Source organism: Rhipicephalus sanguineus, chromosome 8 (genome assembly GCF_013339695.2).
Source record: "Rhipicephalus sanguineus isolate Rsan-2018 chromosome 8, BIME_Rsan_1.4, whole genome shotgun sequence".
Taxonomy (NCBI): domain Eukaryota; kingdom Metazoa; phylum Arthropoda; class Arachnida; order Ixodida; family Ixodidae; genus Rhipicephalus; species Rhipicephalus sanguineus.
Genome location: NC_051183.1, coordinates 24005875 through 24030552, shown reverse-complemented (window position 1 = coordinate 24030552; position 24678 = coordinate 24005875). Strand labels below are relative to the sequence as shown.

The window sequence follows — 24678 nt, the reverse complement described above, 5'->3', positions numbered from 1 at the left end:
CAATATATATATATATATATATATATATATATATATATATATATATATATATATATATATATATATATATATATATATATATATATATAGTTTCTCTTTAGCGACCAGCCATTTAATGAGAAAAGGGTTTTGCAATGAGTTGTTCAGGAAAGGGTATCATGGTAAAAATAACAACAGTGAAAAAAAAATGCAGCGCTCTGCCAAGGTGTAAAAGGTCGTTGACACATTTGTATACGTTTTGAGAACAGCCAATGGTGTCTCTTTCTCGTTTTCATTCGTCATCTTCCTCTTTTTCTCCCTCGTCTTCTTTGCAGCCACATAAAGCCGAACGATTTTCCTTTCTTTGATTGCGATAGAAGCGCACAAAAAAGAAAAAAAGAAATTCGCGCCACGTGTTTGAGTATGCAAGGCCGTCTGTACAGCACGCACGTTGCACCACCATTCTCTCAACGCCAGGTAACAAGTATACGCGTGCAAACATCCACCCGCTTGTATCTTTTAGGCGCGCAACCGCGGACGTGCGAGTACGCGTGAACGCGGCTTATCCGGTTATATATAATTGGGCATAGCGAAAAAAAAAAAAAACGACGCAGTCGCCCGTTTTAAAATTCCTCTCGCCGCGGCGACATGGTCAATGCCGGATCGGTGTTGCGTTGTCGTCTGGGTATATAAGGTAAAACTAGTCGCCCGCTTCGCACCAAGCCTCAGTGCACGCGAAACAGCTGCGAGAACTTTTTGTAACGCGTCCTGTGCTTCGACGAGCGAGCCAACTTTAGCAACTGTCACTATGGTAAGCAACGTCGCCTTCTCTTAAACCCAGAACTAACCCTCAGGCCAGACGAGATAAATAGGCACATTCCGCGGATTGAAGGCTCGCGGGCGCCTAGAACTTTGTTCTGTTTTAAATTTATGTTTGTAGTCATTTTATAATCAGCTAGGGTGCTGCACGCCCGCTACAAAGAGTACGGCCTCATCATAATTATCATCATCGTCATCATATCAGGGGCGTAAATCGAGAAAAATCACAAGGGGGGGGGGGGGCACACATCGCGTCATGGCGGTCATTTTGTTTTCATAAGCATAGGTTTTACCTTTAAAATATAACACATTTTAGCACTTTTTGTTATAACGCGTAAAGGTACAGAAATAGCCTCCCGCGATTTACCCCTGGAAATTTTCTTGTAAAGCATGTTTATGTTCAACGGTCAATTTTTAAAACAAGAATACAATCATTAATCGAGCAATCAAATTCATACTTCATTATTGTCAGTAGTTTGCACCAAATCTTCGACATAAATAAATAAGAATAGATGATCGGGTTTCTCCCGACATTAGCGGCACGTCGGGAGAAACCCGTAGCCAGGAATTCTTTTCAGGGGGGGAGGGGGAGGGGGCCCACCTGCTGAAAACCTTGGCTATTTAAGAAAAACGCCTATTTTCATTATTTATTTTTGGTAAAAACACCTACTTCACCTAAATGTCGAGGGGAAGGAGCCCCGCTGGCTACGGGCCTGCCCGTAGCATATCAGAAGTTTCGCGCGCGACAGTGCCCTTTGAAACGAATGGCAGCCTTCACTTTTGTACATGATTCTGCTCTTGAGAAGGGCTCCATATTTCAGAGTTGGTCTTACGGAGAGTGCGCTATGCGCGACCCTCAAGCAATTCAAATACGGCGTTTGAAAGGTAAATCTCAAGGGTGTCATGACCCCCTGACCATAAATATCACCAGAGTGTATATGATCGTCGATAAGAAGTTCTTCGGAAGCCTAAGAGAAAGTTTAACCAAATTTCAATATAAAGTCTGACGGAAATATTTCTACAAAGTTCGACAGGACAACGGCATTAAAGGGGTCATGAACCACTTTTCCAAGTAATGATCTAATGACCTTAGTATCGGAGTTTACTGCCTCCCGAATCAATTACCGCAAAAATTTCTCGAATCCGTCAACAATCAGCGGAGTTACGGGGGTTTGGCGCACGCTCCCAGCGCTTTCTCTCTTTTCTCGTGCCGACGAGCGCACTGGAAGCTAGACAGGGAGGGATGGCACGGGGGTAAGAAGTTACGTCAGCGCGCGTCATGAAACGCGATCGCTCTCCCGCTGTGATTCGCATGCGCGAGTGCGGCTACCGTGTAAAGTTAGCAGAGTGAGGAGTGCGGCGCGGGCAAGTGGCGGCACCCCGTGGCAAGAAGCGCATCTCATCTGGCTATCGGCCAATAAGCATGCTATGTCTCCGCGACGTCAACGTGCAGACGCCCCGCCCACCGACGAGAGTGAGAACCGGCCCCTGTTTGAAAAGAGGGCGCCTGAGGAAACGGCAACTTCGCGCTCCGCTTGTGGCCTTTACGCGACGCACACGACTGTAATATTTTGCAGAGCAGTTCATAGCCGTGTCAGCTTTCCGCAGGTTGTGTTTTTTCAACAAGCCCAAGGGGTGCTTCATGACCCCTTTAAGCGTCGGCAAGGGGGTGCAAGAGGAGCACTTGCCCGCACCCAAGCTACACCAGCACACCCCCTCCCTTCCACAAGCCACGGCGCAACACATGTGTGCAACCCCCAAGACCAAATCCTGCCGACGCCCGTGATTAAGTAACAGGCTTGCAGAGGTTCACCATAAAGTTAAGCACATCAGCAGAAAGTTCAACAGCAGATCAACAGAAGGACCAAGTACGTTTTCGGCTTCCCGTTCTTAGAAAAAGTGTAAGCATCCAACGACTTTTTTTTTTTTAATTTTTACTGTGTACACTAATTTTATCCGGTTGTAGCATAGCGGAAAACCGGCATTTCAATTTCTTTTTATAATAGATGCGAATTTATGGAATATGTTCTGAACATGGTTCGGAATTTGACAATATAATATTTCAGCATGTTACCCTAATATTTAAATTTGCGGGGAATACACGGGAACATGAGCTCTAAGATACGAAATGGTGTTATCTTTTACTACAACTGTGCCTATAGGTTTGTTATACAAGCGCGGGATTTAGAACTACACCAGGGCCTCCGAAGTAAAGACATTAGCGCTATATTAAGCACAGATTTGTTTTTGTTTGTTTTCTCACCGCAGTCGGCTGCCGGAGTGACAGTGTCTGAGGAGGCCAAGGCGGTGTATGAGGCGTTGAGAGCGGACAAGAAGCACCGCTACGTCGTCTACACCCTCACCGACAAGCATGTAATCGAAGCGGAGACTACGGGAGGGCGTTCGGCCACCTTCGCGGACTTCTTGGAGAAGTTACGACAGAGCTACACAGACCAGTGCCGCTGGATCGTATATGACTACTCTACCACAGGCGAGGACGGGACTACAATGGACACGAAAGTCTTTATCAACTGGTGAGTATAGCCAGTCATAGGCGTGCGCAGGGTTCCTCATTAGAGGGGGCGAAAGTTCATCGCAGCGCCCCCCGGCCCACCCTACTAAGTCCATGTATGGGGCAGATTTTGCGCCCCCCTCTTAGATGATTAGGGGGTCACGTCTCCGTTGTCCGTCACGTCTCCGTTGTCCGGCGTAAACGGATCTCCCGTATGATGCAATAGATGGCGCTGTCTTATAGAAGTACATACAAACTGCAGTTCAGAGACGATATTCTAGATGGCGCTGTACACAATCTGTGTCGTCATCACCATTTCTCATCTCATTTCTTAGATGGCGTTGGTCCAATAGAATTGTGTGCAATATGGCGCTTGTGTGAATCGACACTAGATGGCGCTGGAAGTGCCGCTGCTCTCCGATTGGCTGCTGCGCGGGCTGCGCGGGGAGCGAGCGCCTCTCTCATTCTCCTGGATCGTCGCCGTACGTGTCGGATCGTTGGCGGAGCATGGACGATGCGCAGCGGCGGGCGCTCGCTTGGCGGCAGCCAGGCGGATCCCGTGACGGTGCGCGCCAAGGACGCCGCTGCGAAACGGGCTCAACGAGAAGCGAATCCCTAGACCATGACTGCTTCAGGAGCTGCGCCCAAGCTCTTCATCATTCACCCGTGGATATGCTGTAATTTTTCTGCCTTCAAGCTAGACTGAAAATAAACGGCGCAAAAAAAATACGGCTACGAAAAGTGGACACGCAGGACACGCGCTGCACCCACCGCCGTGTTCTAGCTTTATGCTCGGCCGTGGCCGAGCTGCGGTGGTAGGCGGAGTAGCGCATGCGCAGACGCCTCATCGCGGTATTGGGAAAATCATTGCGTATCACACTGTATTTGCTTTTCTCATTGCGTGCAATTCTGGCCGAAAATGAAACACTGTAATATTCAAATCTTCTTGCACAGGTGTCCGAAGCAAGCCAACATCAGACAGCGTATGATCTACACAAGCTCTCTTGATGCCCTCCGAAAACAACTCGTTGGGATCAGTACGCAAGTCGAGGTGTCCAGCGTCGAAGAGGCCGATGATGCGATAAAAGCTGCACTGTCCAGGTAACATATATACTGTGGACAAATGAATACACAGTAATAAACAAAGCACATAATTGGATCGAACACGATCTTTTCCCGGTGTAATCACTCTGTATCATCACTGGCGTAGCCACGCGGGGGGAGGAGCTGCGAAGGGGTTCAGACCCTCCTCCTCTGATACACGCACACATGCAGACACACGCACGAACGTGCACAAAGAGTGGCATGAACACACCCCACCCCTCACCCGACTCCAGAAAGAATTTCTGGCTACGACCCTGAGTATCACGTATGTCACGCCGCTTATATCTACAGTTGAGGAAATACGTTATTCAGGCTACGATCGCAGGCCTTAAAGGGACTGATTTTTCTCGACCCATTTATTTACGGCGTGTCAGAAAGCTCACCCTTCGCAGTGTTTGTAGCGGCAGTAGTTAATCCTAAAAGCACGTAGGTATTTTACAAGCAATATTTTTCGATCTGAAAGGCTCTAAACACAGACGCACCATTCCTCCAGCAACGCTGAGAATTGATAGCGATGCCGCCAGCCCTTCTCGCGATTTGTGAAAGCTATCGTTGTTCTGATTTCGCAGGCGTTCCTCTAACTATGCTTAACCACCTTTATTTATAGCTTTTCAACTATTTTTGAAAATAACAAGCTGTTACAATGCGATGGTGGGGCATTATACACTTTCCCTGTAACTGTACCGCGTTGTGAAACGTTGGCGTTGTGTGCGCATGCATCCAAGGTTGCCTGCGATGTCTTTTTGTGTGTGCCTCGCGTTTCGAACGTGCGACGATATAGTAATTTCTTAAATATTGTCACGCGGTCGTGACGTTGAAGAAGGTAGCAGTTGACAGGTTCAAGACGAAATTTTCATTTGGGCGAACCTGTGCCTGGGAAACGAGAAGTAAAAAACTACAGCAATATACACTGTATACATACGCGTGCACAGGGTTCCCCATTAGGAGGGGTAAAAATTCATCGGAGCGCCCCCCCCACCCTACTAAGTCAATGGATGGGGCAGATTTTGCCCCCCCCCCCTCTTAGGTGATTAGAAGGGTCAATGTATGGGGGCGGATTTTGCGCCCCACCTCTTAGGTGATTAGGGGGGGGGGGGCCCTGGCCCCCTTGTGCGCACGCCTATGACTGTATTACACTGATAGCGGCGAACAGAGCGTCGGCCGTCGATAAACTGATCTGCAGTAAGGCGCGTCGGCATTTATACATGCGGCATATCGAACATTCGAGCCTTATCGCTGGTGGCCGCGTTAGTTCTGGAATAATCTCAACTGTTCGCGATTTCGCGCTGAAGCCTATAAAAAGATCTTAAAATAATCTGGAAGGTTCCCAGACATTAGGGCGCGGCTTGCGCAAGGCAGTACTGGCTGCGCGTGCAACGCACTATAGTTACATAAAGAATAATTACACCATCTCCCGCTAAAGGGGACCATGAGGCGATGCGAAGCCGGAGCACTTGCACGATCGCGTTCCATTGGCGTTCGTTGGGCATGCTACCGACCTCGCGTCGTGGAACGCGAAGAGGGACGCTACGCGCGTCGTATCTTCCATCTAGCCTGGCCGTTAATTCTCACAGGGCGAGCGGGGAACGCGGTCGACAGGCGGACGAGAGGGGAGCAGCGTTGGAGAGGAGAGAGAAGCGGAGGGGACGCGCATGCGCTCGAGCTCATCGCGGCGTTGCGCAGGAGAGAATTTCGGCATGTCTAGCCCGCGTTTCAGAGGAAGAGTGGAAAGGGGGAGGGGAGAGGAAAAGCGGAGAGGGGAGGGGAGTGGGGAGTGGGAACGTGGAGAGGGAAAGTGGAGAGGGGAGGGGAAAGGGTGAGTGGAGAGGAGGTGTGTGGAGAGGGTATGCGCATGCGCAGTAAGGGTGGTCACGCCGCACGACACCACCACCGGATTGAGCTCCGCCTTAAGATACTTCGCATCTAATAACAAAAGAAGCGCGTGTGGCAATATGCGCTCCTCTATGCAACCTCTGAAAACACAGAGAACGAGCGCATTATTCTATCTTCCACAATCCATGACGCAAGCAGTCTGTTCACATGACGTCATCATTAAATAAGCACTTTTAAACATGAAATAAACTGTCGATTGGTCCATATATATATGGGGGGTATCAGTGGTGAATTGTCTTCTATCCTGCTTTGTCGTGTGTCGATCACACGCCCGTTCTTCCTTGTCTCGCATGATATATCGCGCACGATCAACTGATTTCACTTCGTTTTGTGCATTTTGGACTGCGCAAGCGGCGATAATAGCGTGCAGTCGAAAAGCGCGAAATCCTGACAGGCGCAATTAGTGCCGACATCGTCCATGTGTTCAGAGAAGAAAGAACAGGCGAGGAGGATAAAGCGCCTGGACGAAGGATGGCGAAGGCGAGAAAGAAACTCTCTCTCTCGTCTTTGAACTCGTAGTGGTTTAGGGGGCCTGAATATGCCTGAATGCTCCCCGCCCTACCATGACGCAGTGAACCAGAAATTATAAAGTACCCCAACCAGCTCTGTAGCTCTGTTATCGACGCGGACAATGTGTGCATCATTAAAAAAATTACACATCATCTCCCCCTACAGGCAACCATGGTGGGATGCGAAAGCATATCGCGGGGGCTGCGCATCGAGTTTCCGTTTCTCTTATGTGACTTATGAGAAGGTGGTTGTCGAGGCGTTTGAATTACCGTTTGCCGACGCTGACGTTTGCGTTCGGCTTCCCAAGCCTTTTTCTGCTCCGCGGTGGTGACGCTGCCGCTGCAACTAGCGCCGACGTTCACGTTGTTCATAGCGTTTCGCACACCGTTGCGCAGAGAGAGAATGACGGAAGCACAGCGAACGCGCGCATTCGCAGCCTCGCAGTTTCGATATTCGCTTGCCGGCGTTGCCGTTTACGTTTAGCTTCCCGAGCGTCCACAGCGCCGTTGCGAAGGAGAGTGCAACGGGAGCGAGCGCGCGCCGCATTATATACGAGCGCACAGCTGTGGCGGAGAGAGAGAAACGGGAGAGGAGAACTCCCCCTTCTCCTCGCGCTCACGCGAGGAGAAGGGGGAGTTGGCGCATGCGCAGTATGGTTGCGGACGCCGCAGAACGGACACTGCCTCGAGCATAAGACGCTTTCGCATCTAAAATAGTGAGGTAAGTACAGTGATAATTGTTGGGGTCTTACGTCCCAGAAACACGATGTGATTACGAGGGACGCCATAGAGGAGGGCTCCGGAAATTTTGACCACCTGTGGTTATTTTAACGTGCACTTAAATCCCAGTACACCGCGGGCCTACAGCATTCTGCCTCCATCGAAATGCAGCCGCTGGGGCAGGGATGCAACCCCGCGACCTTCAAGTCAGCAGTCCAGCACCAAAACCACTACAGATCGGCGCGGCGGGTTTATAGTGCAAACGCTACAACAAAATAGACAAACTGTGATGTATGCACGAGCTTGAGAGAAATGTGTCTAAAATTCTCAAAACGCGGGAAAATGCGATATTTGCTCGATGCCTTCAGAATTACATTTTCTGTAGCCGAGGGCGTCCTAACGGGGCCCATGCAACACTTTTCCAAGTAGCCATGGACCGGCTTCACTAAAGGAGCTTATTTCCTCACGAATCGACCACCGCAAAACTTTTTAGAATCAGTGCAGTACGAGCGGAGTTACAAATATTTGTCGCACGCTGTAATTTCTTTCTCTCTTCTGTCGTCCTGACGAAAGCACTGGAAGCTTAGCAGGGAGGGGTGGCACACGTGGGAAGAAGGTAGTGTGGGAAATCTCCTCTGCAGCCTTTATTGGCGCGCTGCGCGATATCGTCCCAACATGGCGTATTAAAAGAACAGTCCACAACGTTCCCAGCCCCTGTTCCACTACTCCTCTTCCGTCTTTCAGTCCGTGCCGCGCGCAATTTCTACATCCTCCGCCCTGACAAATTTACTTGCATAATTCTAGTGGAGATAGCCTCGTAATCTCCGCGCTGTTTGCTAATCGGATTCTGCATGGTCGAACGCGTCCATCAGTACCCTATCCTTCGCATTTTCCAGAATGTTATTGGCACTTTGTCATCACGTTTCAACAATGTCATCAACGCTTAGGTTAATTTCTTTCCCCTTATCTTTCCTAAAGTGGGCACTAAATAAATTGTAAGAGAGGGCCAACAACAGACAACTATCTTGCACACGCGGTATTCTAATGCACATTGACAGAAAATATTTGCCATGCCGATTTCAGGCCCCAAATATGTGCGGCGCGTTTTCTAAACTTTGCCGACTGGAACATCTACATCTACTGGCGATCCACCGGAAGCCATCACTGGGATGTAGGACGTGTGGATCTTTTGGGGACATCCGTGGGACTTGAGTCTAGCGCTCTGTTCTGCTCCAGCTTTTTTTCGTTCTGATAACTGTCAAAGAAAATGCACCCGTACTACCCGTACTTTAATAATTACAAGAACACTGGCCAATGCCACCTTGAGCTCCGGCATGACTGCGGTCACTCAATCTGTTCAGAGCGTGGTGGCGTGGTCTCCCGTTCCGTCGATAGCTCAGTTGGTAGAGCGGTGGACTGTAGACGCGTATGCAACACTGATATCCATAGGTCGCTGGTTCGAATCCGGCTCGACGGATGATTTTTTTTTTTATAGTCACGCTTATAGCATTCCAGCACTTCAACATTTGCTTTTACATTTCTCGAAGCTTCCCAACAAAGGAATGTGAAGTTATACTTGAGCGAGGCCGCCGTGAGGTCCTCCTTCTTTCCACCTCTTCGAAGCGGTTATAATTTCCGGCAACCAAATTGCATTCGAAGGGCGCCAGGAACAGAATATAGCAAGTTTCGAGAACTTTTTGCTGCACCAGAACATGGCAAAATGAAATAGATCCTTCGAATAGAGCTCCCAGCTATGGCCTACTGAAATGGGTAGTGCGTCGTCTGCGCAGCAAAACAATGGAGGAACCGTGGTCACTTTCGCGATGACGCCGTTAAGAAAACGCTGCGATCGACTGGTGTGTGAAACGCGCGAAATTTAAACATTTAGGGTGAAACTTCCGGCATTTACAGAACGGAATGGTAATAACACACCGCTATCAAAGCTAAAGTAATACGCTAGGCGCATTAACATCCCGAACCATTAAGATGCATTATTGCGATAAATCAACCTGCTTCTGCGTCATTTGAGCTTGCACGTTACCTATCTCACAATGTCCGAGTTACTGTTTTGATTAAATAATAAAAAAAAAGATCATCCGTTCATTCTACGTGTATGCTGTATTCTGCATACGTGCCATGCTTACCGCAGTACTTTGAAGTTATGCAGCGAAACAAACGAGGAAGTCCGGAAGGATCACTGCGTCAGGTGGTTTGCACAGGCATCTTCACCGGTCAGGCGGAAGAGCGGTGGTCAAGTGTTGCTAAAAAAAGCTATCACCTAATGACGAATGCAGCCATACATATTTTGGGCATTTGGTGCCCCAGAGGTGGAAATCAAAGTGCAGGAATGCAGCTAAAAAATTAAGGTTCCCGCGACGTATCTTTCTGAAAGAAGCCCGAAGATGACGTTCTAACAGTTCTACAAGAACCACAGTCACAGTGTAACCACAGTGCATAAAAAAAAAAGCAAGCTTTTGCATACACTGGGTCTGTCATGCACGCAGAAAAATTCGCGAACGCGGTATGAAAAGCAGTAGAAGGGTGGCTGGTAGTAGGGTGGCTGGAAGCCGCCCTAGCAGCAGAGAGCAATTTCATGGAGTTCCTCACGGACCAAGTTAGGGTAACAAAGTGACTGACGCAGAAACTGAAACCTCTACTAGATATTCTAGTTCACTGTACCTCTACTCCCGGAGGCCCTGTGAGCGCTGTGAGGCTGTGACTCAGACTTCAGCAATATGCCGAACTCAAGGCTGCAGATGGCGCTACGATAGACTGGTGTGCGGTCTTTTGTTACTCTGCAAAATAATGAACGTTTTCTATCCACTTTGTAAAAGAAAAGAAAACTGACGGAAACATGGATGAAGTTTCTTGTTTACACTATTTACCTTAGCCAGGCATCGTTATTGCCGGCTTTCCTGCGGCACGGTAAACTCGCACGCATATGGGAAAACAAAAACAAGGACCATTCCCTCCGCCCCTTCAGAGTGTACGCTCGAACCCCTCACAGTAGTACCATGTCGTACTCATCATAGAGTTTCTCACAATTGGTGGCGGGGAGAGGGCCACCACAATGACACAAAAAGAGATCACAAAGGGAGTCGAGCATTTTATTCTTTTTTTTTTTAAACTGATCCAAGTAGTTAAGCTACTGTTTCCATTTGTGTGTGCCCTGCAGCGCATGTTCACTCCGTTCATTCGCTTGAAGGACCTTTGTCGGCACCCCGCGTGCCGCTTTACTGCACTTATATATGCTTGTTTTTCTGAAGGATCGGCATCTGTGTCTATCCGCAAATCGCAACTGTCTCAGAGACGGCCCGCCGCTGCATCTGGACGGGAGGGACGCGCTTTTTTACAGCCTCAGGCGGTCGTGCACATAGAGCATGCAGCGTACGTGCAGAGAAATTTCTGGGGCTGCGTTTGACAACAAAAAACAGCTGGACCCAACGAAGCTAGGAGTGACCGCAGAGTCAAGTGTGAAAGCAATAAAAGCAAGAAAACGCGCGAGGGTGGTGACAACAAAACCATACTCGTGCTTTAGTAAAAAAAAGGGGGGGGGGGGTTAGGGGTACTTCTAAAAAAATAATAAAGAATGCTGGTACGTCGCTGCTTGTTTCGCTATCGAAGTCCTAAGCACAGAACTACGGATGAAACGGGCTGGATAGTGACGTACAGAAAAAGGAGATGTAGAGGGGGGCTGAAGCAGCTCTCATTAGGAAGCGGGGGAGGTCCAAAGTGATTGGGCTCTCTTTGGGATGCCCCAGTTGCTGATAGGTCGACGTTGTCGTCGGCTGTCGACTGCAAACATCGCCGGCGTTTCTTGCTGTCCTTTATTTTTCATTTTCGTAGTCGACTAGCAGATGTTCATACACGTTTGTTGCATCTGTTTATTGTTCGACCACGAGTGACATTTTCGGCATTGATAATTCATATTGTGATATGGCAAACATTTGCGCATACATAGGCAGGGTTTTGTGTACATAAAATCAGTATGTCAGTGCGTGACACTGTCGAGTGTTTCTTCGTGTCCTGTTTTATCAAATGTGTACGCACGTGATACATGTTACTTGTTATGTACTCATATTAACTATGTATAAATATTTTTTTATTGGTTATACGAGTCCAACTGCAGTTTTAATAACCTTGTACGATCTACGTCTGTAAATAAAAAAAATTTTAAGCGTACGGTGCAGATACATTATTACGAAGCCGAGTGATTCCGCCCATTATTGATTCGCGAAAAAAAAAAGAACATTAAGTGGGTTAGTTACACAGACCAGCTAGATCATATATACGCGAAAAAATTTTTAAAATGAGGCGTTGTTTATATTCGGCATAGTGGGGCTCGAAAGGCGGGAGTGAAGTCGCTATGACAGCTACAGTGGCGAAAGTGCATTGAAAATCGTATCGATCAGCAGGACAAAAAAAAAAACCGAACGCCCCCAACTACACACCCTGTTATTGCAGCGGCTGCGTGGAGGAGCATTCATTTATGCAATAGCCGCTTAAAACATCGCTCGCCCTCCGTAAATCAGTCACAACGACAGTAACAATTATTTCACAACACACAGAAAACTTGCATCAAAAGAACTTCCGTGAGTTGCGCACCGTAAGATTGGCTTTTCTTGCGCGCAAAACAACAACGCGCGCTATCCGCGCCCTGCAACCCGCCGGAAAGTTTCAGGTGACGCTGTGAGCCGCGCCGCCTGTCGGCGGCGACATGAAGTGCGTCACGCTCCGCCGCTCAGTGAGCGCACTATAAACTTCTAGAACACTGTATCTCGGCCAAGGTTAGCTCACGCCATCGGCAGGGACATCATTCGAAAAAAAGCCGCCGAGTCAACATGGCGACCTTTTTCGGCGAAGTCCTGCCGATTCATTCGCGAGCCGTCGACGACAATGAAGACGAGAACGCGGAGTCGCCCAGCGTCTACTTCGACCTGGACCAGAGGTACCAGGACGTCCCTTCGCTTCCCGCCTACGACCTGGTCTGCGTCGCGACCGGTATCGCGCCGAGCATATTCGTGCAGTGCTACCTCGTACCGGACTCTCATCAGGTTCTGGGTACCATTCGGTTGAACCCCACAAAGCAGCAAGACTCCTCCAACGACCCGTCGGGTAACTTCTGGGGTCTCGACTACAGCCGTCGCACCGACGTTCTGGGCAAGCTGATTCACTATCCGGGTCACGGCGCTGGCGTTCTCTACTGCCTGTGCGACAAAGAAGTGCCGTTCGAGAGTTGCGCGCCCATTGCCCGGCACTTCGTGGAGCTCTCCAAGTCCCCCCGCGTCACTTCGGTGTCCTTTGCGGCTCTCCCGGCGAGCGACTACAAGTCCAAGGGGAGACCGGAGTTTCCTCTGCTCAGGCAACTTCGCACGTTCGGCTCGGCCAGGAACGCCACCGAAGACGCCATACCCGACTTGGAGACGCCTAACACGGTGTCCGGAATGTGCGCCGCTATGCTGACCGAATGCGAAGTCGGCGACATGCCTGGGACTCTGTTCGTCCTCTACACCGACACGCCCGAAGTCGATTCGACCGTAGTTAAAGCCTTCGAACCGACTCTGAGGTTGAACTGCCTGCAAGCCCTGAATCAGCCTCTGGACAATTGCAGGAACGAGCTCCTGAGGCGGCTTCGGGACGCCAAGATCGACCGCGGTTACCTGTACTTCTGAGGTCGAAGCTCGAGCTTGAGTCGTGCTGTAAGACGAGCGCTGACACTTGGGTTTTTTACCGGAAGGCAGACAGGAGAACACTTTTACGATGTCCTGATGCTCAACTCGGCGAGTACATGCCTGAGATGTGAACAGATGCGGCTATCCGACGAGCTTGTTACCTCAGAAGCACGGTTTACCTGCAGGCTACCTCGATTCAGTGCTGTTGGAGAACAATTCTTTGAGGATGCCACGTTGAACAAGCCCATAGTGAACCACTGACAAACGCGCCTGTTTTCCTGTGCTGATAGGAACCCTCAAGAAGCCTGAAGAAGACAGTTGAATCGTATACCTTGTTTGACCATCAACCCACGCACGTGTGGATCCTGCACAGACCAAGTCACTTTTGCCTGCATGTTACGGTACGAGAAGCTTCATGAAAGTAATGGACAGAATAAGCGTATGTGCTTAACGGAGTGCCATAAACTCTTGTCATTTGCATGTGGCACTAATTCTGGTGACTTGACAATTAAGCTTGCTGTCCGCTTCATAGGACACACCAAATCACTTAAAATGATCTCTTCTACACAATTCTTTACGTGTTGTGACACTGCAAGGCACATCGTGACAGGTGCAGAACGTGTCGCTCACTATTAAGTTGACATTTCGGCAAGTTGGTACGGTTCAGTGAACTGAAGGTGGCGTGAAACAATGCAGACAAAATGTTTGGATGAGGCACCACAATCGCTCATGCGTTTGTGGTTTCTTGTCAAACCATGCCTCGTGTGAACTTGGTCTCATTGCGAAGCTTCAGGAGCCTTATGTGGCTCTGGCAAACGTTAAGCGTTGGCATCTACATTATAAGCACAGACTGCCAAGTGGCCATCTTGTTTCGGTATTGTGTCGCCAAGTTTCGGTGGCCCAAGGTGTAATTGAGGACAAACAGTCCGTTTGTTTTGCGATTTGCGCTTTCCTGAAAGAGTTCGTGACACGTTATACATCTCTGGCATATTTTGTTCCCCAGACTATTAAATGACAGCGTTGTTTCAATGCTTGTCAATCTCGTGGCATGTCTTCTGTGCATTGCATGGTAACCCTTGCGTTGGGTCACTACAAAACAGTGAAAACTAGCACACCAGCATATTGTTTGACTATATTCTAAGCAAAACACTGTTTCAGGAGTTTGTGATTTCTAGGCTAACTACGCTTTTGACCTGCTGGCACAACCCCTTGTTGACTATATTCCGAGTAGAATGCAGGTCGAGAGGAGGTAGCAATCGCTACATTATGTGCTATATAAACCTTCTGGCACACCAGCGTATTGTTCGACTGCATTCCAAGCGGAGCATATTTCGAGGAATCAAAGTGATTGCTTTGCTGGTTTAAATAGCTATATGAAACCTTCTGGGTGCACTAGCCTATTGTTAGACTTCATTCTGGGCAGAACATATTTCGATGAATCAAAGTGACTGAAAAGCTATACATATGCTATATAAACCTTCTTGCACACCAGTGTATTGTTTGACTGCATTCTAAACTGCACCACTCCGATGAACTAAAATGATTGAAAAGCTGTATACTATATGCTACGTAAACCTTGCACACCCGCGTATTGTTCGACTGCACTCCAAGTGGACCACATTTTGAGGAATCAAAATGATGACTACGCAGTATATATGCTATATAAACCTCCTGGCACACCCCCATATCGTTTGACTACAGTCCAAGTAGAACAATTTTAAATTAAAACTGATTGCTAAGCTATGCATGCATATATATATATATATATATATATATATATATATATATATATATATATACATACATACATACATACATACATACATACATACATATGCTATATAAACCTTCAGGCACAACAGTGCATTGTGTGATTACATTCATAGGCGTGTGAAGGGTTCCCCTTCAGAGGGGGGAAGGTTCATCGTGGCACCCCCCCTCCCTCCCTATTAAGTATGTATGGGACAGACTTTGCGCCCCCTCTTCTTAGGCGACTAGAGGGGTGGTGCTGCCCCCCCCCCCCCCCTGAGCGCACGCCTATTATTATAATCCCAGGAGAACGCAGTTCGAGGAAACAAACTGATCACTACAATATATATGCTATGTAAACCTCTTGGCATGCCAGCGTATTGCTTGACTATATTCGAAGTCGAACGCCGTTGAAGGGGTTGAAGCAACTGATTGAATGCTGCATGCAGAAAATAAACGTTGGTCCTTCAGTCATAGCTTTACTTATCAGTCGAAACTGTTCATTTTCTTTGAATATTTTAATGCTATAGCGATTGTAGGGTCTCCAAGTGAAAACTTGATGACGGCCTCGCCGTTGTGGTCCGTGATGACATTCTACTGTGCTCCATGGTGCATGCGGGCATACCATATAAGCCTTACAGGTGCTTCCACATGGCCTGCGACCAAAGATGGCTACCACTACAAGCGTCAAGTGACGAAAATTCTGGTCTACGAGTGTCCTTTGAAGACGTCGCACGTCTCGTTTGAAGAACAACAGACACAAGAAGACACAACACCGGGCATTTCGGGAGAGTGCAGTTTTTAGTCGAGGGCAAAGAGAGTATTTACAGACGTATGGTACAATCACGTGCTAAATAACGCGCTGCAGTAAATTCATACCCATGTTTTATTCTTTTTCGTCCCCCATAGTAAGGTTCTTTTTCTTTTCATGCGGGACAGTGTACACACTCATTCACACACACACGCGCACACCAAAACACCTCGTATATATATCTATACGTCGCGTCTAACCGCGCTGTACTGATAAGTAAAAGAAAAACAACAAATAAAAACATAACTTGTCCTATTCAGAGCAACAACACTTTTTTTTTTGCGTGTCCTACTACAGTGACGAAGCGTGACAGCAAAAATCGTTCGTGCCGAGAGGACACATGACACTCCTTTTAAGGGTGTATTCACACTTGTAAGAGGGTGTTACTGAGTGGTGTCTGCCAAATCAAGGGAGTAATCACTCTCCATTCCATCACAGGAGAGTGTAAGTGGCGCCAAAATGGGTGCAACTGCTTTACAGTGCAGAGGAGTAAAAAAAGACAGCACACAGAGCTGTACTTGTTTCCAATTAAAATGAATATGTTATTTTTCGATTAGTTGCATCGTGTAGGCCAGTCAAGACAATGACAAGGGTGGTGACAAGTGAAAGAAACGGAGGGCACATGAATTAGACCACAAGATGTATTACAACCAGGCTTTTTTGTTGCCCTGCTGGCTGAACACAGAGCTGTGTGAAGGAAAGGAACAACAACTTGAGAATAGAAAATGGAACATTACAGAATGCAACTATGGAACCTTGTTGTCTGCACTGCCCACACGTATCAATGCCTGTTCGCATGAAGGTTTGACTGCGAGGTCGAGAATCATTTGTGCGAAATGAATCATGTCAAACACTCGCAAGAAAGTAAGCAAATCCACATGGATGCCCCACCATGACACAGCATCTCTAACTATAAAACAATTCGGAATTCAAGCAGAGGGTTGCAAAAAACACGAAAGGACTCCAGTACATCCAGAGGTGAGCAACTACGTGTCCATACGGAGTGGGAATATGCAAGCCTTTGATTCGGGATAGTGGCGCGTTCACTGAAAGGAGATAAAAACTATCGCCTTATTTGTTCTTATTTGCATTGCTCGGGTAAGGTGCACAGGCACTTTGGCCGCAGCAATGCACGCGAAGAAAATGCGGCGGACAGGGCTCAGCTGACGGACTGCAAGTGTGGGTACGCCCTTTACAAAATGGCTGATGCGCATGACACAGAATCTTAAAGATTGAAAACGTGGCTGGCAAGAGACAGAGCGTCAAGGAGAAAAGGAAGAGTGCGAGTGTGTGTCAAAGGAACAATACGAAAACGAGATAAAGAGCAAGACGCGATGACCCTGAACAGCACAGCTTCACACGAAGGCCACTAGGGGAAATATCTGGCGCTACTGTCGCTGGGAGTTTCCGACGTGGCTGCTTGGCATGCGCACCACTGGGTAGCCTGTATCACAGCCGCTGGTTCGAAACGTCTCAAATGGGCCATGTAGTGGTAGCCTACTCGTTTTTCTAGTCTTGCAAGAGACAGACTACAGCAGTGAAAAACCACTTGGAGAAAAACAGACCACCTAGTTTGCATGAAACTCCGCGGCCCAAGGAAGTGAAGAATTCTTCTGGGGCTATTACATCAAGTGAGTTTTGTAGCGGACTGTGCACACACCATGGGCACCGCCATATTTTTGACTCAACAGCTGCAGTATATATTTCATGTACAAATATTTAAGGAGAGGCTGAGGAAAAAAAAAAAAAGCCAGGTGGAGATTAATTGCAGCATTAGGGCAATCACTGTTCATTACTGGAAAGTGCGATCGACACTCAAGATGGGCTACCGCTAACGAGTTACAAAATTCTTTGCCGGCCACTAACATTCGCGCACATTTGTTGGGTATGTATAGACAGCTACATATCCCGAAATGACATTCCAAAGCAGTGCCCTTGCACAAGGGCATACATGAACATAATGACAAATATTGCACTGATGTGACAGATCACACTCCTGAAAGTACAGCAAGCCAGTCTCGCTTAAAGGGCCCCTGACAGCCGATTTTTCGTTTGTGACATTTATGTTGTAATAAGTAGGTCTATGTCTTGTAATCACGGTATGACACCGTAATTCCTCCAACGTGATGTCTAATTAATCCTAGCAGCGTTAATTATCGTCATTTTTAGTGTAGGTTCAAAACGCGCGCCGAAAGAGGATAAGAAACTAGCGCCGCGCCGCGGCGGTCGCGCCTCGGGGCACGCATGATGACGTGCACTCAGTATTGGGCGACGTCCGCCACGCGCTTGTTGAACTGCCAGTTGGAGAACACACACCCGGCAAGCTCACGCTGCCTGCCGACAAGTACCGAAGAAGGAGAAGGTGGGAGGAGCAAAGAGCAAGCATGCTTCGCAATATACCACAGTGCACCGCGCATATTTCTGTCTCTGATGTCAACAACACTTGCTTTACCTCTGCAACGTCACAAGGGGCCTACGTCTACGTCATACTAGTGGTTATGTTGATAGGAGTTAAAAATTCAGATGAGCACTCAGGCTTACTTTAAAACCAAATTAAAATATCTTAAAGGCAATGCTCGTCACTCATAATCGGTCAGGAGTGTCCCCGCATGCAGGACTATCAAACAACACAAGCATCTCGAGTTTCCAAATTCGGTGTCAGGGGTCCTTTAAGGAGGCTTGATATGCCAGAGAGGCCATGAAGACAGAAAGATGAACGGTGAGGCAATTGCAATATTTATGCGCCAGATCCTTGCGACGTCAATGACCTGGCAATGCCCTTCTGGGGCTGCTTAAAACAGTGCCGTAGCAGTGTTGACAAGTATGCACTCACGCAAATAGGAAAGGCTCCATTAGCAAACGCGAGATCACCAGTACAAGCATCCGTCCATGAACAAACAAGCTTCAAGCGTGTGAAGACGTTTCTGCAATCTTCCGTGACCTGCCGTAAAGCTCAATAGCCATTTACGACAATGGAGGCAAGACGAAGCAGTAGTTTCGTTACAAGCAGCTTGTACGGAAACATGCACCTTTTTATTCCCAAAGCAGTAATCAGCAAGCCTATGCCGTACCACAGAATACGGAATAATATTCCATTTTCCCGTTCTCACGCTTTACACTGCCGGCACTGCCCACGTGGGAAACCCTGACGTATTTCGAAATGACCAATGGGGAAGAACCAACACAAAATAGTATCCCATGGTACAATATAGGCGAATGCGGTGTCTACGAATAAAAGCTTGTGGTTGTACGTGGGACTTTCTATATGTTTTATCATCAACAAACAGTACTTGTCTATTCCCCTTCTCTTTTTGTGTTCCACAATGTAATGCATGAATGCACCCATACCAACTTTCCTCTCTGTGGACCCTATTAAGGTCCAAACCAATCCACAAAGTGTTGGAGGAATCGCATGAACTTCAGAACTGAGAAAGCTTAAGCTACAATTCTAACCACTACGTGCCCCTCACTTTGTTGCAGCGAGGTTTTGATCCTACTAATGTGACAAGCACACACACAGTGTCCTGCCAGTGTTCCCGCAAAAGCGGGATTACGACGAAGTTTGTTGCGACGGTCCAACAAACTAGAAATGTCAGCTTCATCAGGGATGCATGTTGAAAAAAAAAAGAAAACTGCAGTCTGCTGCAGTTCAAGCACGACAAAGGCTGCAAGCATGCATGAGGATCACTTAATGCCCAAACAAGAGGCGATGAGTTGAGGGAGCTAAGCAAACTGTCTTGAATGGCGATGGTTGTCCGTTAACCTGGTAATTCAAATACGTACACTAGCAGTGATTGAATGTTGGTCAATTTTACTAAAACAGGAGCTCTAGCGGCGCCCATGGCACATGAAGATGAAAAACATATTGATCTGACGTGAAAAAGGCAAGTTTACAAAGAATGGTTTCACAAAGAAGACTCGTAGGGAAGAAAAAGGTAGGACCTGGACAGAAAATGAAAAAAAAAAAACTAAATTACGGCGAAAGACTGAGCGTCATATGCCGACTAGAGTTTCACGTTATGTCTCTCTCTTAACTGTTCACGCGACACACTAAAAAAACACCCAAAACAAGTGTGAATACGTGTTCGCTGGTGAACTCTCAGCCCAAGACACAAGGGGATGCTTCTGGTGCAAAAAAAAAAAAAAAGGCTGTCTGGCTGGTGATCTGGGCTCAGTGTCCATCCGATCGAAGTTTCATTGCCAGATGAAAAAAAGATAAAAGAAGAATAAGTTAATCGTCCACAATGCGAACTATCTTGTTGTGCATCAGGCACGCGTCGAGTCGAACAGTGCGGCCGTCGCAAGCTCAGTGGCACCCGACGAGAGGCAGCTTTTTTCGATTAAATGTTGTTTTAGCCGAGGTTTAAAATAAACTAGCTTGTTTATGACAACAAAGCGTACTGTACCTACAATAATGCCACCAAGAGAAAACACTGACGACACAATCAAGGATACCGCAAGACAAACAAGTGCACCGTCATTTTGTGCTAGGGTCGCTCTTGTCGTCAGTAAAGTCTCTTTTTTTGTCTGCATATTCTACGTGTATGCAGCCTTTTATAAAACGAAGGCATTTCTAGGCTAGGTTAGCGAAAGCGCGCATGTGGTTGGTGTCGCTGCAGTTACACTTGGCGTGCGTTCAACCATTCTGCAGCAGCATAGAAGAGGGGAATCCCCGCAAGAGACACTGCAGCACCCCTCCACAACCAAGCCAAGAGAAACGCTTTCGTGTTCTCACCTCGTAAGAATACGCTTAGGAATCCTCCGCAGATTTTTTTTCTTCTGTACTATGCCTTTTCAATGCAAATAAACTGTACTATTCAAGCTGTTGACATTGATGGCAAAATGGGCTGCCGAGACGCAAAATTCATGAGCTACGCCGACAATGCAGAAAGACACAATGCTGCCTTGATGTGTGAAGAAACTTGGAAAAGGTTGTGCCTCTAGACGGAAGGAAGGGAGCCAAGGCGCAGCATGTACAGCTGAATATTGCGTCAGTAAGGCAACCCAGTACAAATTGCTATTCCATCTAAAGTTGGCAGCTTAATAGTGCTCGAATTTTATGCAAAGCTGGCACTGTGCAATCGGTTTTATTTGAAAGTGAGGTCAAAGTACTTCGCTTGTTACATCAGTATGATGATAAGTGTACCCTTACGGCCAAAGGCACAGTGGCGCCATCTCTAGCAACAAAGGCAAGCTAGCGTCCACTCTGCACTGGATGTATCGCACTTTCAGAAAAAAAAAAAAAGGTCTCGCTTGCCTGGCATTGCTGTAAATGACATGTACTCCAGACTTCTCTATCATTTCAGATGAAACAGGCAATTACCACATAAAAATGTGTCACTGATTAAAGTTCAACTTTGCAAATGGGAGCACTAATGAGCAATCCATGTACAGCCATATATATCTGCGTCCCTTACTGATGCAATATTCAGAATATGTATTGTATATATCTAACAATGCGCTCAACCGAGTATGATGCACAGAACCGACGCACGCAGCTGGAATTTGGCGCTGCTATTGGCCAATTGTGTGAATCTCGCATATTTGTTGAGGCGCTAAACTGTGCGCTTCTATTCAATGTCCCGATATCACGCAGCTGTCAATTTGCTGCAGCAGACACATCCTGCAGCTTACTCTCCTGACAGCATAGGCTACGCTCACAAGCCACGCCATCATCATTTGTAAAACTCGTTCCGTCAAAGTACGACAATTATCTGCAGCTAATTAAGAGCTAGCAGACACATGCTTCCCCTACGAACAAGACAAAAAAAAAAAACCTGCAACACTGAGGCACGTCTCCGGTATAGATAGATTTTACATCTCATTCCACAAGGGCTGTGGTAGCTTGCAGACCTTTTCAAATTTCGACTTTTGCGCCAGTTGCCTTCTTTTGACAGCTCTCGAAGAGTGTATGACTGGCAGGCTCCGATTCATGCCACAGAAAATAATGCTAACTGGCGAGCGATGTTGTGAAGTTCTCAAAAGGACTCTACGGCACATCACAGTACAAAGCGCTTTCTATTGTACAGGCCCACTACACAGCTCTTAGTTAAGCTGAACTCTATTTGAATGCAAGCGTACTACAGACGGCCATGACTCCGCATTTCTGATTTGTCACAAGTGAAGTGGGCTGCAGAGCTAGAACGACGACGATGCGAGACACAGCATTAAAAGTATAACCTCTTTCTCCATCTATCGGATGGCTTGCACATGACGTCACAGCGCGCGGTTAGGTCAGCGCACCTCCCCTTTATCTATTTGCCGTGATCTTCCTGATAAGAGACAGTGGGGGACAGGAGCACGCTAGGCCCAATTAAAACATGGCCGCCACACGATGATGTCAGTGCAGGCCGCCCTCGTTTCGGGTTTGTCGCAACGTGGCAAAAGCAGCGCCAAGTTTCCGCCCAGCGGTGTGCGCCGGACACTTCGGATGGCTTTGCTTCTGCGCTCCGCGTCACACGCAGCAGCGGCAGGCTGCGGACCAGCCGCTGCTTATCATCATCGGCTTTCCTCTTCGACTGGAGCAGAGATAACGGCAGGAAACAAGGGAGCACACGTTTGAAGTGTTCCGGAAGGGGAAAACGGGCCGCGATAAAATCAAGTCGTCGAGATACGGGCACGCCTTCGCGACAGGCCATCAAACGTCCACCACCATCTTCTTGTGGATATCTGTGTTGCCGACAACCTGCGCAGACAGAGAAAGGAACCAGTGATATCAGAACAAATCGTACGCAAACTGTTAGCTGCATTCATAACATTCATGCACAGTAGGCTGGAAAGTAAGCTGTTTCCCATCTAAATGACACCATAGCTCACAAGTCACACTCAAAATCATCCAGTGCAAATAGTGCTACACAGGATAATAAGGCAGCAAGGATTGCACTGCATTTGTACAAACAGTCTGTTCAATATTCCGTTAAAGCAAAAAAACTCACACAGCCTGTTCTATAACTGGTCACAGTGAAACCAGCCTGTAGTGACAAGCTCAGGTGAGATTAATTTAAAAAACACTGAGAGGCTGAGCTTACAAAACACTGGACAAGCTATAGCAGGTTTCTTGGTGCAGACTGTCAACAGCAGCAGAAAATAAAATATAGGCATTTAGTAAAGTGCGCATTCCAAATTTTTACGTCTCATGGTGTAGGTGGCACTTTTATCACCTGAAACATCGAGTTACTGTGCACACTTGTATCTACACTAGCATCCCCTTTGAAACGGAGAGACAGCAAACAGCCACCTAGCCCATTAGCTAGACTGGAAAAAACTATGTCCTGCAGGACACTCTTAGCGCGTAGTCGGCGTCTCCCACGTAGGGACTGACAGGAAATACCTGGCGGCCGCTTCACGAGCCGGCTGGACAACCCATTGTTGGTCGGCGAGAAGCTAACGTCTGAGGGACCTCTCCCACTTGTCTGAGGTAGAGTCGGGATGAGCATTTCTACACTCCCAGAGCATGTGTGCGAGTGTTTGCGTGTATGTATCCACACAAAGGGCACGTGTCACTGGGGAACCCATCAGGATAAAAACGTGAAGTTTGGCGGGATTTGGGTACGCGAGAGTTTGTACTAAGCGTAGGGTTAGCGCCTGCAGCCTGTTAGGTTTGGGGTGTGGGGGTGGAAAAATGTGGCGTCCAAGGTAGAAGTGTTTTATGATATCGCTGTACATTCTAAGCAGGTTTTGTTGTACATATCACAGTCTAGCGATCTGGCTAGCTATTACATTTTTTTTTCTTCATTTGAGCCTCTGTTTTTATAGTGTGTGATGGCTTATGCCTGTAACAGCCAAGATTATATTGCTCTTTGATTCTCTCACCAATATTGTAATGGTCTCTGGCTTATCTCAAGTGCTGATCAGGTATCTCCATCCACTTTAAGAGATTGCTGCCTTGCACAGGTTTTGCTCGGTATCATGGCATTCCATTACAACACGCATAGCAGCTTTTCAGACATTCACTGCCGCAGGGACATGCAATTATCCCATTGTGAATATGAGCTATGGTAGGTTTTCGTTCACATTCAGACAGCCCAGGTCTCCAACGAAAAAGAGATGCCCTTTGGAATATACAAGGTTTCCCTTCAGATTTCTACTTTGTACTTCTATATAAGTCAACCTTATCTTTCACGTCAATCTCATCTTTCTCACTTCCATACATTACACCCAAGTTGTCTCCATTTTTTCAATTTCTCTTTAATTTACACTTTTGCAAACTTCATTCTGTGTCCCACGCTTCAAAGATAGACATTTGTGCACTCTAAAAATAATTCCAGGGCATTTCAATTGTCCACATGAAGGTTCGATTATGAGCCACATTGTAGTGGAGCTCTCCAGAAATTTCGACCGCCCGGTTTTTGTTAACATGCACCGACATCACACAGTATATGGGCCTCCAGCATTTCGTGTCCATTGCAATGCAACCACCCCAGCCGGGATCGAACCCGTGTGTTTCGCGTCAGCATCCATGCCTCGTAACCACTGAACCACCGCGATGGTCTATTTGTGCACCCAATCCAGCTATTTATTTCCATCCATATTCTAAAGTTTCAGGCTGACCTTGCTTTGCTTTTCAAATTTATTGTTTTTCTAAGGGTGACCAATGCTAATTGGCACACTGACCTTCGGTTATCTCCTAACCCTGATAAAACAGCCCCCCCCCCCCCCCCCCCCCACCACCACCTACCCACCTACTTTTCGATATTAATCTCAGAGCTGCATTTGTGAAAATTGGCAGTGGTGCACATTACTCCATTCCAGATATTTATTGGCATCCTCTTTGAAACGGGGTAGCTACCTAGCCTGTTTGTTACAGCCAGGTGTTTTTTCATCTACTGTAATCTAGATTCCTGGCTCTATTTAGCTTTTCTTTCTTAATACAAGCCTTTAATAAAGCACACTGCTATAAGCTTGTAACGA

The 24678-nt window shown here is 47.4% G+C and overlaps 3 protein-coding genes and 1 non-coding gene across 5 annotated transcripts in view; 3 read left to right on the top strand and 1 right to left on the bottom strand.

Moving 5' to 3' along the window:
- Nucleotides 1–402: 402 nt before the first annotated feature.
- LOC119403078 (cofilin/actin-depolymerizing factor homolog) lies at nucleotides 403–4454 on the top strand. Its single transcript, XM_037670027.2, has 3 exons — nucleotides 403–456; nucleotides 3067–3332; nucleotides 4265–4454. The coding sequence occupies exons 1-3, from the start codon at nucleotides 403–405 to the stop codon at nucleotides 4413–4415; spliced, it is 471 nt and encodes a 156-aa protein (XP_037525955.2). The 3' UTR covers nucleotides 4416–4454.
- A 4467-nt stretch (nucleotides 4455–8921) lies between these two features.
- Trnay-gua (transfer RNA tyrosine (anticodon GUA)) lies at nucleotides 8922–9013 on the top strand. The gene is given in 2 exon segments: nucleotides 8922–8958; nucleotides 8978–9013. It is a non-coding gene; the product is annotated as a tRNA-Tyr (tRNA).
- Nucleotides 9014–12333: 3320 nt separating this feature from the next.
- On the top strand, nucleotides 12334–14280 carry LOC119401557 (proteasome assembly chaperone 1). Its single transcript, XM_037668455.2, has one exon. It carries the CDS (start codon nucleotides 12378–12380, stop codon nucleotides 13206–13208), a length of 831 nt encoding a protein of 276 aa, XP_037524383.1. The 5' UTR covers nucleotides 12334–12377; the 3' UTR covers nucleotides 13209–14280.
- A 1459-nt stretch (nucleotides 14281–15739) lies between these two features.
- The window catches only part of LOC119401556 (calcineurin subunit B type 2), a 31646-nt gene continuing 22707 nt past the window's right edge, over nucleotides 15740–24678 (bottom strand). For both annotated transcript variants that reach the window (XM_037668453.2, XM_037668454.2), the window contains exon 6: nucleotides 15740–22453. In XM_037668453.2, the coding sequence (XP_037524381.1) occupies nucleotides 22406–22453 (48 nt within the window). In that variant the 3' untranslated portion in view covers nucleotides 15740–22405. The remainder of the gene's footprint in view (nucleotides 22454–24678) is intronic.